General features: G+C 44.1%; 1 protein-coding gene across 1 annotated transcript; it reads left to right on the forward strand.

Moving 5' to 3' along the window:
* Positions 1 to 4,014: 4,014 nt before the first annotated feature.
* On the forward strand, positions 4,015 to 12,561 carry tmem168a (transmembrane protein 168a). Its single transcript, XM_079294437.1, has 6 exons — positions 4,015 to 4,059; positions 4,636 to 5,587; positions 5,789 to 6,064; positions 7,478 to 7,620; positions 9,362 to 9,639; positions 10,884 to 12,561. Exons 2-6 carry the CDS (start codon positions 4,754 to 4,756, stop codon positions 11,432 to 11,434), a joined length of 2,082 nt encoding a protein of 693 aa, XP_079150563.1. The 5' UTR covers positions 4,015 to 4,059; positions 4,636 to 4,753; the 3' UTR covers positions 11,435 to 12,561.
* The last annotated feature ends 286 nt before the right edge of the window (positions 12,562 to 12,847 follow it).

Below are 12,847 nucleotides of genomic sequence, written 5' to 3' on the forward strand. Positions count from 1 at the left end.
ACATCCCACCATCAAGATGAAGGATGCAGAAACGTACCGTGTAATGGCTACAGCTCAGACATTTGCTCGGTGATGCTTACAAAGTCTGCTCGATAAAATGCCAAGTGACCGAAAGAGTGGAAATAGAGTTTTTTTGATTTTCTCCTCCACTCTTTGAAGGCTTTTCAAATCGGATGTCGTGTTTTTGCAAAGGACTCGTTGTACTTGGACAAGGATTGGGCAGCACGCAATTTACCTCCAATGGCAGCGGTTAGTGCCAATGCAGGAACCAATGTGCCCTCGATGTCATGAGGCAAAAACTAAGGGAGTCAGGGTGATGAATAAGTGTAGTGAGCCCAGAACTCACATCCCATCTCAGAACAAACATTGATGTTTTTTTTAACCGCGATCTTCCCCAAAACTCGACCCTAAAAGTAGCTTCCTCAACAGAATAATTGAAAACTAATTTGACATCAGAATACAAATTCAGGTGAACATGAGTGTCACGATGTATTTGTGCGCGTGTTTTGAATGTGCCAGTCTCGCACATTCAGACACATGCAGGTGTCTGACATTAGAATGAAGGTAGCCGGTGCATAAGTCAGTTGAACCCGTCTCCTTTAGTCTCCTAAATCTCTCTCCTCTCTCTCGCTCCGTCTCTCTCTTACTCCTATCCTCATGTAACCCTCCCCTTTTGAAATGTGTCTCTGTCTTCCTTCCCTCTCAGTATGTGTGTTTGTGTATGAAGAGCTTTCAGAGCTTTAACCTTCACAAGACCATAAGGGGAAGCACATATGGTTTGATGTTGTTGATTTTCAAATGAGTCCGCGTGGGTTGAGGAGGAAGTCGGGATGGTCAATGGTGGTTGGGATAAAAAATGACAGGACCTTCACCCAGGAGACTGCTGTTCTTGTCCATTGTGAACCAATTACTTTTGTTGCCCAAACCTAACCAAGTATTTTGCTTGCGTTTTTGATTTCTTTCAATTGTATAGTAACTTTAAGGCAAACCATGAAGTTTATTCCTAAACCTAACCAAGTAGATTTGTTGCCTAAAATGAAGAAAGTAATTTCGTTGCGGTTTGTTTTTAACCACGTGTTTCAAACTTTCCCTCAAAACATTAATTGAGAGTGCAATTTAGTTGTATGGGAACGTAATTTTGTAGGAGACAGGGTTGCCTTCCTCTTATTAATTGCTCATTATACCGGGCCTGCACACACACACACACCAAAGTTTTGGGAAATTACTTTAACACTGGATTCCTTAATTATGCATGAATGCAACATTAAAGCCCTAATTAAATAAATGTGGTGACTTCTTCATCGTATTACTTATCGTGTCCTTTATCCAGAAATAAATGGATGATGGAAGGAATTAACAGAGGCTCTAATGACCTCTTGGTGTTCTATTAGTAGCTGCCTTGAAAACCTCTTCTTCTTGTGAGAGGTTATCCACCTGCTCTTTATCTCAGAGGACATGCATATACATACTGTAGGCCACTTCTTTAGGTTGCAACTGCTATTGCATGTTCACGGCACTGGTGTATCTTTACATGACCAACAGAATAGTTTTTGGGCTCTTGTTCTCTTTAAAAGCATGACACACTTCATATAGACTTCTGTAGCTGCACCACATAGGCCTTTCAGAGTAAACGGATGTTGTGGTGTCCAGGTGGTGTGCCTTTTTAAAGCACAAATATTCTGTATGGCACCAGATTTAACTATTTTCTACTCACAGTAATTAACTGAGAGCAGATCCTTCAGTCGGTCCTCCTCACAGCAACCATTTTTGGCATGTCATAGCAGGGTAAACACAGCTGTAACTGATAAAACTAATTAAGGTCCCATTCCATTTAGTGTCACAGTCAATCCAGTGAGCCAGCAGCACATTACCAGGCACCGGGCCTACCGAAATAGAACAGGGCCATAATTGATGTTATAAATCACACCTGTGTGGGGAAATATTTTCTGTTGGGCAAAAAGAAATCGACTCCTTTTGGCATTGTTAGCATAATTCAGTGAAAATCCTCACTTCATAATGGATTTAAGTGAATGTTTCTGGTCAATTGAAATCATCAATGCTCATGACAGATATATTATCATACATTTCAATGTTTACATTTTACTCTCATTCCAAAGAAAAGAGTCAATTCCTGTACAAACGTATCTGCATTGATCTATATTTTTTATAAAAGTCAACATTTCGGTAACAAGGATCTTTCTCAAGACACATCCATACATCTTACTCTCAGCCAGTCTAAAAGAGGGCTGTGTGCACAAGCAGTTGAGGGGGCTAAAGCACTGTGTGTTCCTATAGTTGTGCCTTATGTCAACATCTGATCAAAGCACACACACACACACACACACACACACACACACACACACACACACACACACTAAGAAAAACACAAGCATAAAAAATGCACACAGCTGAATGCATTGGGTTGCTTTAGTGTACCCTCAGGGTACTGAGTAAGCCAGCTTGATGGTTCCCTGGTCGTTACAAATTATCACATTGCATCAGTAGAAAATCCTAAATAAACCTTTTAACAGGCTTCTCCTCAGTAATGCAGTAAATGGGCTTCTTATCCGAGAGGCCAATGGTTACAAAGCCCCTGATACAGACTTTTGGGGTGCGAGTTGCAGCACTGGAGCAAGTAAATGGTTTTCCATTGCTATGAATAGTCAGAAATACGCAGTCAGAAACAGGAATATCACTATTGTGGACATTATGCTACTCATGAAACAGTGATTTGTTTTTGTTGGAGAAATGTATAGTACCGTTCTAAGTCATAACTTGTATCACTAAACCTGCATATAATGGTATCCCTCTTCCCCAAAAGGCTGGGAACCTGGCCTCGGTGGGTGCAGCGGCCGACGGAGGACGACATCTGCGAGGGGGAGGGAGAGGAGACGAGATAATGCGCATCTACTCTGTTTTGTCTGTTCATTGTTGTTAGACCTCGGAACCATCCGTGGGGAAAGAGCTCTATCCATTCAGCTGAATTTATATTGAAGTGTCTGTTTAATAAATATGTTTTGGTATTTTAAGAGTTTTCCATCTCGATTATTTCTCAACGGGAGGTTAAAAAGATTATTTTCCACCACCGTTTTCATAATAATGTGTTTTAAATCTTCTAACATATGTTATACACTGGGTTTTTTATACAGTGCATGACTGAAATGTTGATTCATGAATAGTGTATTTCCTTAGTTGCATCATGTGATGTAATTTAAAAAATATTATAACTCAAGCCAGTAACAACGTTTGGAAAAAAAAAGATCTCTGATATGATGAGTTTTTTGCAATCTGTCTAAAGCTTGAGGTTCTCTATCATAAGCATCAATCTGCTATTGTCACAGACATTCTGACATGTCTGACAGAAAAAGCAGGTGTAATAAATTACATTGATTATTGCTGCATTACATTAAGGCACGAGTTCTAGTACTGGTATTGTGCATTCACTGGGACACTTCAGTTGAGCCCTCATTCAGTTCCACCGGTTCATTTCCTGCAATGGTAACAATGGCTATAATCTTGTTTGAAGATATGGGCTAATAATGCTTTGGCCTGCCAATATAATATCAATATTATTTTATATTTCCTATCATTAACCTTTACCACAGTTTTAACAAATGCAAAGTTATTACAGTATGATGACTGATTTTCAAACAGCTGCAGTTCATTGTCACATTTTCCACGAACATCAAACCAAACTTTGATATTGTGAAATATTTGCCCGCATACATTCTCCACATTGCATGCAGTGTTTTACTTTCTTCACGCGTGACAAAACAAAGCAGGATGTAAAAAAATAAATAAATAAAAAACTGAGCGAAGCCTCATCAAAATAAATAAGAATGTTCTGTCAGTGCATTATCGTTGGAAGAAGGTTACGTTTTTTTCTGCTTGATATCAACTTAAGTTTTCGGTGATTGGTGTACGCCAGATGTAGTTTAAAGCTCAAGTATATCGATATCCCCAGCCGGAAGAAAAGCGAAGCTCGAGTGTTTTGACACTTGCGAGATGCCGTACTTCAGAATCCGGAAGCACTGCTGCTGTCATCTAAACAAACAACATGTAAGTAACATTTGGACAATAAAGATTTTGCATGTTTTTTACAGTACTTACTGGGACCTTTGTGCAAGGGCCGCTACGTTTTCTTTTATCGGTCATAGAGACCGCATTAAAACGTTAAGTTAGCTAACCAGGTAACGAAAAGTCGGCAGCGAAGCTATGCAAGTTAGCAAACTTCACGGCTGCAGTGCCACATAGTCACAAAGTCACCGCAGGGCCTCAGACACTCTTTCATCTGGTTGATACGTTGACTATTTTGCTGTTGATCATTGTGTTAACGTTAACAATATTAGCATTATGTGATCGAGAAAATCATACTGTAGCTTATATTCAGACATTGTATCTCGTATCAAGCCATTTTATGAAGTCATAATATGTAAACTGATTATAGAACAACAATGAAGCTAACATTGTCGTTATTTAGTGAGTTTGTCCATTGTTTGATTCAATGTAATGTTTACCAAATCGTGTGGACATGAGTAGCTAAGAAGTGTAACATGTATCAGTTTTATGAGCCTGACATTTGTTTTTAAAGCTACTTAGTAACAAAAGTAACACTACTTTTTGAATTGTTCACAGGGGCTGATTTTGGAGAATGTCATCAAGAGGCGTTGTCCTCCATATGCAAACCTGTGCAAATCAGACTGTTGACTGGAAGAAATTAACTGTATTTGGTTAAGCTTTTTTTAAATCAGCCATGGCTCGGGAGGAAGATGAAGAGGAGCTGACGGTGGAGGAGCCCAAGAAGGTGGACATGTTTACATCCGTGCGTTGCCTGGGCTACCTGTCCAGCGTCAACCTCCTTGTGGCGGTATGCGTCGGCATGTACACGCGCTGGGAGGTGACGAGTGAACCGATGATCCTGGTCATCTTCATCCTTGGCCTCTTTGTCCTGGGGATTGCCAGCATCCTCTATTACTACTTTGCTATGGAGAAAGCTAGTCTCAGCTTGTTCCATTTGTGGTGTGGCTTCTTGCTCGGCCTTCTCTGCTTCCTCAACAGCTCCAGCTTGAATTCAAATGTCAAGGAGCTGGTCGCCAACTATCTCCTGCTGGCCAGTGTCATCATGAAAACAGTGTGGGCTTTAACTGAGCGACTATGCAGCTCAATCCGTAACAAACCCACCTTGCTCACATCAACCGAGCTACTGGAGCTCCTGGGATTTGGCATTGCCAGCACTGCCATGCTTCTTCACAAGTCAGTGGCCATTGTAGGTCTGGTGGTGGCCCTGGGGGCTCTCATAGTGGACCTAAGGATGAAATCCCTCCTGGCTTTGCCTAACCTGGTCAGTTTTGCCTTGGTCACCTCTCTGGTGTTCTTCCAGGCCTTAGGCATCACAGCCAACCCTTATGCTTTAGGCTGCTACATGGGCAGGCTGCTGTGTGAGCCTGTGTTGGATGTGTACTTCAGTGAGCTGGGGCCCAGCGAGCGCTGGACACCAGTGCTGTCCCTTGGGACGGTGTGGAGGAGGCTGTCTCTGCTGCCGCTGAGTCTCACCGAGCTGGCCTTCTTCGTCGTGGCTGCCTTAAAGGTACACTCAGGGTTTTTTTGGAAAAATTGACGTTTCCATTATGGGAGTCTTTAGAGCTTTCATGTGACTTTCAAACTCAATAATGTCTTACAGTTTGTAACCCTTTATTCCACAGTGTTTCTGAATGATGATACAGCTTTTTGTGTGACTCAGTTAGAAATGTTAATTCTGTGTTTCACACTTTTCTCTCGCCTCACATAGCTCGGCCACTTGGAGCTCTGGTATCTGGTGATTCCAGGCTTCTGTCTGTTTGGCCTTTTCTGGTTCATCTGCCACATAATTCTGCTGATGACAATCTGGGGCTTCCACACCAAGTTGAGTGAGTGTCAGAGGGCTTGGCAGTCTCAGCGATCCAGAAGCCGGAGTCTCAACCAAGTCATGGCCTCCAGGGGCATCCGACACTTCTGCCTCATTTCAGAACGGCTGGTGTTCTTTAGTATGCTGTCAACGGTCATACTGGGAGCTGTTTCCTGGCAGGTAAGGAGACACAAGAGGGAATACGACTACTTTAACTCATATCATACATATTATCATCATGAACTATTCTAGGAAAGTTTGCAAAGCGTCTAAAGATTTAAAAAAAGGTATTTTGTTCACTGTTGTTTGATGCATCATTCTAGTCATGTCATATTGTAACGAAACCTCTTGGGTGCATTTAGAAAGTCTAGACCAAGGCGAGGGTCCTGTTGTCTTCTTACAGCTGTAGCACTTTGAGTTTCATGACAAGTTCTCTTTAAACACATCATTTACCCCACGTTATAAACTCTGAAGAGAGATGCTAGTGGCTCTGTGTGGTTAGTAGTTGCTCCCCAAGCAGAGGCACTTCTGCTCTCATGCAGAACCAATTTAATTTGCGCTTTAATATCCCTATCTACTTGAATAAAGAGCCGCAATAACTTATTTTGCCTTATTAGACGTTTACCTTGTCAGAGTCTCGTGGGCCCGAGTCCTAATTTGAAATCTGCACATTGTTGATGTCAGTTGGAAATTTGCCAGAGCAAGTGGGCTGTCTGCACTCGTACATGAGTTTGTGTTTAGCTCCTGTTATGTGTTCTTTTTTTATGTTTTACAGCTTTTTATTTACTTTTGCTGTTGGAATACAGCAATATTATACACGCAAAACACAAAATAACGACAATGCTGCAAACCAATTCTCTCTCTGTGAGAACCACGACTCGTTTGCATTCTATTTTGAATTCCTCCTCTTGCACTGTGTTGTGCTTTCAACACTATATTCAGACGTTGGAGAATATAGTATTTTGCATTTAAGCAGTAAACAAACTTCATGAAAGTTAAATGAATGAGTGTAACCCATTTTTTCACTCCGGGCATACCTTGGGCAGTTCAATATATTATGCAAACTCAAGTATGGTTCTTAGGCACTTAGGCATGCAGGTCTTTATTTGCATTCTTGGATTCATTGCCATGCTGTGAAATCGGAGTCGCTTTTTGAGGGTGCTGTATTGCATTGCATTGCATGGCAACACAGTGACTGCCTAACAGTGCTTTTGTAGCACAACATCTGCTTTATGTTTCCACTTGGTAATATGTATTTGAGTGTATCTGCAAGTTGACTTCTAAGCATTAACATCTAAAGAATAGAAACCACAAGATTTAAGGGAACCCATAGAGTGCAGGCTCATACACTGCAGTCATCATTCTGTTGTGGATGGATCCTTGTGATGCGTGTTCAGCCTGCTGTCATACACTGCATCTTGCCTTCATTTAGTTCGGTCCTGTCATGTTTTGTCCTGCCGTAATAACGCTGTCAGTCCCATATTGTGTAACTCGCGCAAAGTGTCGCCACCAATTAGCTGGGTCTGTTTTGCTTTGGTACAAAGCTGTAAGTGATGAATGAAAGTGACTCGTGATTTCTTTCGCTTCTTGCAGCCGTCCAGCGGCCTCTTTCTCTGCGCTCTGCTGGTGGTGCTGCCTTTGGAGTCTCTGACCCACGGCTTGTTCCACGAGCTGGGCAGCTGCCTGGGGGGAACCTGTGTTGGCTACGCCCTGGTCATACCTACTGCTTACTCCAGGTACTGAAGAGAGGAGGGACACAGGAATGTAGAGATGCGGGCATAGCCTTCGAGTGAGTAGTGAGGCAGTGGGCACGAAGCGAAAGAGTGACCAGAGCACTGACGGCTGACGCACAGTGCCGCGGTTAAGAAGGTCTGGACTACAGCAGCAACAAAACACCTCATTCACACGTAAACATCTGCCCCACGTCGAAGCCTTTTCTTGGCATCGCAAGGCGCGGGGAAATATGAGAAAAGTTGTTTTTTTTTATTCAACAGCCGACATAGTTTTGATGATGCCGACACATCTCCTCCTAAGCAGCAAGAGCTAGCCGTCAATTATACATGAGTGTTTCCATATTTGCCTTTTTAGAGATTTTTGGCTGAAATATATGTATGTGACCACACTCTGGATATTGAACCTTTTTAGCTGATGGTTAGCTCGAGCATTCAGAGGGGGATGCCAGCCGTCATGTTTAACTCTCCAGGTGGTTTTGGATGCAGGCCCATGTCCTCTTGGAGCTGTAGACGCTCTGTATGCGAGGCTGTACGTGCACGGTCCGTTGGGAGGACTGCGAGCATGATGAGAATGCAGCCGTGAATAATGGGCTGTTTGATGGCTGCAGATCATGTTTTCACAACGACAAGAGCCCCACAGGGAGATCAGAGGGATACGGGTGAGAAGGGGAGGTGTGCTGGCTGAAACGGGGAGGGGGCTGGGACACGAGGAGAGGGCTGAGGTTGTAAACGGTGAGTAGGGTTGGCGGTAAAAAACGAAAAGGGACAGACAGACAGGAAGGGGAGGGATTGTGAAGGAGGGGTGGAGCTCTGAGAGAGCTGTGGAGGAAAGGACATGATGAAAGAGAGAGTGTAACGGGGGGGGGGGAAGATGTGGTTTGAATTCTCAAACTACAAGCCTTCACTCCCCTGGGCGCCATGAGATCTGAAAAGATTAGATGGGGTTTAGGCGAACGGAGGTTGCAGCATGAGCAAGTGTGTCTTTAGCAGACAGGGAAAGCTAGCTAACACGAGGAGTGTCCGCATTGAGATGAAGACGGACTTCTGCCCGTCCTTCTTCAAGGGGAGGTTGACGGTGATAATGGGAGCATGATGCGATGGTGAGTTATGCAGATGTCTGGAGGAGTGACGAATGGCTTTGCCATTCGCTTGGCCATGAATAACATCAAGCCTATTGATGGGAAGGAAATGTATGGCTGCACTGAGGAGATGCTAGCCTTGACTTTGTGGGTGTGCCCCCCTCTGTTATCACCCACTTGTTATTATCAGTCACACGCACTTTAAAAGAGAATCACTTTTCCCTCAACTCTCTTTAACCTCGGTTCCCATTCTCGTTTCTTGTCACCCTGCTCAGTTCTCCTCCACAGATCCCTTCCTTTTTTTCCATTATTGACTTCCTTTACTTCCCTGAGGTTAATGCCATTTCCTTCAGCAGTGATCTACCACTCCTACCCCTTCCATCTCCTTTCCCTCCCCCCCCCCCTCCCCTCCCATCTCCTCTCATCCGCTGCTCTCGGTCTCCTCTCCTCCCGCTGATGCTACTCCTCCGCTCTCTGTCTCCTCTCCTCGGGTGTGTCAAACGATCAGCTTCTCACTCATTCATGTCTCTTTTTCTCGCGCCCCGTCTGTCTGCTTTCGACAAGCCACCTAATTTGAGTCTCTCTCGGAGAAGATTAAAAAAAAAAAAAAACCGATTAAAATCAGACTATTTCTCACATGATCCCATCTCTATTTTCCCGTTCAGCGCCGACGGCCAGCCCGCCCTCCTACCACCTGAGCAGGTCCAACAGCTGAACATGCGCTCAACGGGTATGCTGAACAACGTGCAGCGCCTCTTCTCCCACCACATGATCCAGCCGTTTGGTTGCGACTACTCCACCAGCGGCGTTACGCTGGAGGCCGTGCAGACGAAGCTACGCAGCTTCCTGGAGCTTCGTACAGAAGACGGGCCCCGTCATGACACCTATCTGATTTTCTACAGCGGGCATACACACAAAGGCACCGGTGCTTGGGCTCTGGCCGGTAAGAGCCCCCACGTTTTTTGTTTTTTGCTTACGGTTAATTCCCCTCTCTTATTCGCGCAATTCATTTCTAGGGATGTATTACTTAGACCAGTGATTTTCATGCTTATTTCAGCTGACACTGATATTTTGCATTTTACTGAAATACCACCATGTGCCAAATGTTCTAGGCAAGGCCAGGCTATTTTAATTATGTCGCATATTTCATTACAAGTACACTCAATGTGCGCATTTAGCAATAAATAACATGAGATTATAATGAATAAGATTTATAAGAACACCCACCTTCCAAACTACCACCAGTAGAGTTGACTTATCATTCCAGAGATTGACTGTAGTATAGCCAATTTGAAAGAATAGCAAATTACAATTTGATTAAAACATATTATCACATGTCGAGTCAGGTGCAGCAGCCGAACATTACATGGTGAGATTGCGAGTGTGTGAAAAAGTAGTTAGCAAGTGAGCAGAGAAGTCAAACGCTGGTTCAAATATCAAATAAACAGTTTGAAATTGTTTGATAAAAGCATTACATGAATGGCCCGTCCCGTCAGGCCTCTCTCCGAAGGCCAAAGCCACTCCCCCAAAATTCTCATAGTGACCATAAACGCAAGACTACGGTGATGTGCAATGAGTGCAGACTCAGTTTTCATTACGGTCTGATTTCCATTCTTTTCCTCTGTTGATCAGAGTCCAATATGCCAAGATCAGACGAGTAAAATCCAAAAGGGTTGAAAATGGCCGTGAAGGACAGAAGTTTGGTTCCAGTAGAGGAGATTCTGTGACCGGTTCAGTCTGTCCGCTGTGACATTCCCCTCGACAGAAATGAGAATCGCAGCAGGTTAACACCGTGTCGGCTCCGGAGCCTCTGTTCAGAGATTACTTGACGCATTATCGCTGCATGATGCTGCAAACAAGGAAAAAAAAAAGAAAAAAAAAAAAAAAAAAAAAGTCCCCCATTGACAAGATAATCACTTCCCTCTGTCACCATCCTGAATGGACCTTTTCAGTGGGTAATGCCTGCGAAGCCACAGTGTCCATCGACAGCCAGGTGTCCAATGTCCTTGAACACATCGCTGGTTCTATAACCACCGCTGGTTATCTCGACCAGTGAGTTTGAATGTAGTTTTAGCAAAGTAAAACACATCTGGTTCAAGAAGACCTTTTTAATATACAAATCACAGGGACACTAACTTGAGCGGTGATTCATTATTCCGTCTCACGATCTAACCTCCTCTCCTGCAGGAGGTGAGAGCGTCCACATGGCCCAGCTGCTGGAGTTGTGGAAGGAGAAGAACGCGGGCCACTTCTCCCGCCTCATCCTGGTCTTGGACACGGAAAACTCCCTCCCCTGGGTGAAGGACATCCGCAGGGTGGACGGCGTCTACGTAGCCGTGCAGGGTGCCGAGCTGTCCGCCGCCAGGGTGGACCCGGAGCCCGGGGACGTCCCCCTCCTCGGGGACTTCACCGCCGAATGGGTGGAGTTCAACTGCAACCCAGACAGCGACACCCAGTGGTCCGAAAAGGGACGGACCGTGACGGCGGCATACGGCGTGTCCAAGCGCTGGAGCGACTACACGCTTCACCTGCCCACTGGAAGCGACGTGGCCAAGCATTGGAAGACCCACTTTCCCAAGGCTACGTATCCCATGGTGCACCTTTCCAACTGGTGCTGTGGCCTCAACCTGTTCTGGGTGTGCAGCGTGTTCCTGCGCTGCTTCAGGAGGTGTAAGCTCGCCTGGTTCCCACCGGCTGTACTGGACACTGGGCAGGGCATTAAACTGGTGCACTCTTAGGTAATGACGGAGAGTGACATGTACATTGTGACGCTGGAAGTTTGTGTTTGAACCGCTGGGGTACGATGTGTTTATAGAAGGGAAAGAGTACACCTATGATACTCATGCACACAGGTTTTACCCCATGAGTACAATGTGGCCTTCTGTCAGAAAGGTTGTTCAGCAACTTCCAAATTGCATCATGTTTAATTGCTATAATGCAGAGATGTGCTGATAATTTAATGTCCAAACAAAGGCTCAATATTATCTTGTGTGACCCAAAATGATGGAATGAGAAAGCGCAGAAAGCTTTTTATGATGAGCGATATCACAATGATGGTGAATAGAACTATGTCAAGTACGGAACTATGATTTCTTAATATATGATGATGTCTTGGGGCTGTGGGATATATTATGCTTTTGAATACTATTTTGCCAATACTGTACAATTATTATTTTTTTTTTTTAGGGGGAAAAGTTTACTGGTTATCTCTTTTTGTGACGAAGTTTGATGATTTTCTAAATCATATTGTCTTAAAGTGCCTTGAAGATGGATTTGGGGGATCTTTAATATGGTGGCCTTGTTTTTTTTGGTACATGCAAATGTGTGTTTCGCTCCGTGCCTCTTGTAATCTGAGAATTGAACTCGGTGGCGCTCTGGTTGCAGGACAGTCAAACCTCGAGGCCGACTTGACACTCTCGCTGTGGGATCTTTCCCTTCGTCACTTTCCGACCTTCCAGATATGCATTTATCCCTGACTTGGACCAAGACGGCTGCTTTCGGCTTGAGGCCGTGTATAATCGCTAGACATTGGCCCTGTACTGTGCCTCGTCCTGTTCATTTACACGAATAAGTTCAAGTTGAAGAAGTCATTCGCTCCCTACAAACGCAGCACATTCAAGTTTTCCAGCCGTCGTCCTTGCCACGCTTTGAACAAGTGACTTGTCACGAATAACGACAATTCAAGAAGCTCCCAATGTTTTTTTTTTATTGGTGCAGTGACCTTAAGAACTCCTAATGACTATCCCTTATTTTCTACTTTATTGGTGGTGTTGGCTTGCTGCCTAAATGGTGTCAAGTGGCGTTTTCCCACATGTTCGTTCCCCTTGTGCCTCTCGAGTTATGCCTGACAATGTCAACATTAAACTCTGATAATAAACTGATTTAAACATCGCTGCCTGATTTAGTTGTATGAGAAATGTAGGTGAGGGAATCAAATACATTTGAGTTTCATTACTTTAGAAATAGTAGAAGAGAAAGTAAGACATGGTGGTAGACAATCAGCTCGGCTCACATGGATGGCTTTACAGACACTGAACAAATATAGACTCTGCTCTGTGGAAACGCCGGCATTGTCCTGGCAAATATTAGGTTTGTGAGCTGAAAGGAAAGTGAGAGTGTAACGGGAAAATGAAACAATACATGACACAGTG

Source organism: Melanostigma gelatinosum, assembly GCF_949748355.1.
Source record: "Melanostigma gelatinosum genome assembly, chromosome: 22".
In the NCBI taxonomy this organism is placed as follows: domain Eukaryota; kingdom Metazoa; phylum Chordata; class Actinopteri; order Perciformes; family Zoarcidae; genus Melanostigma; species Melanostigma gelatinosum.

Bases quoted from the DNA above. Each gene is read 5' to 3' on its own strand.
- tmem168a (XM_079294437.1), top strand. From the start codon at position 4,754: ATGGCTCGGGAGGAAGATGAAGAGGAGCTGACGGTGGAGGAGCCCAAG. The intron at 5,588-5,788 runs GTACACTCAGGG...CGCCTCACATAG, and splicing joins TCGTCGTGGCTGCCTTAAAG to CTCGGCCACTTGGAGCTCTG. The intron at 9,640-10,883 runs GTAAGAGCCCCC...CCTCTCCTGCAG, and splicing joins CGGTGCTTGGGCTCTGGCCG to GAGGTGAGAGCGTCCACATG.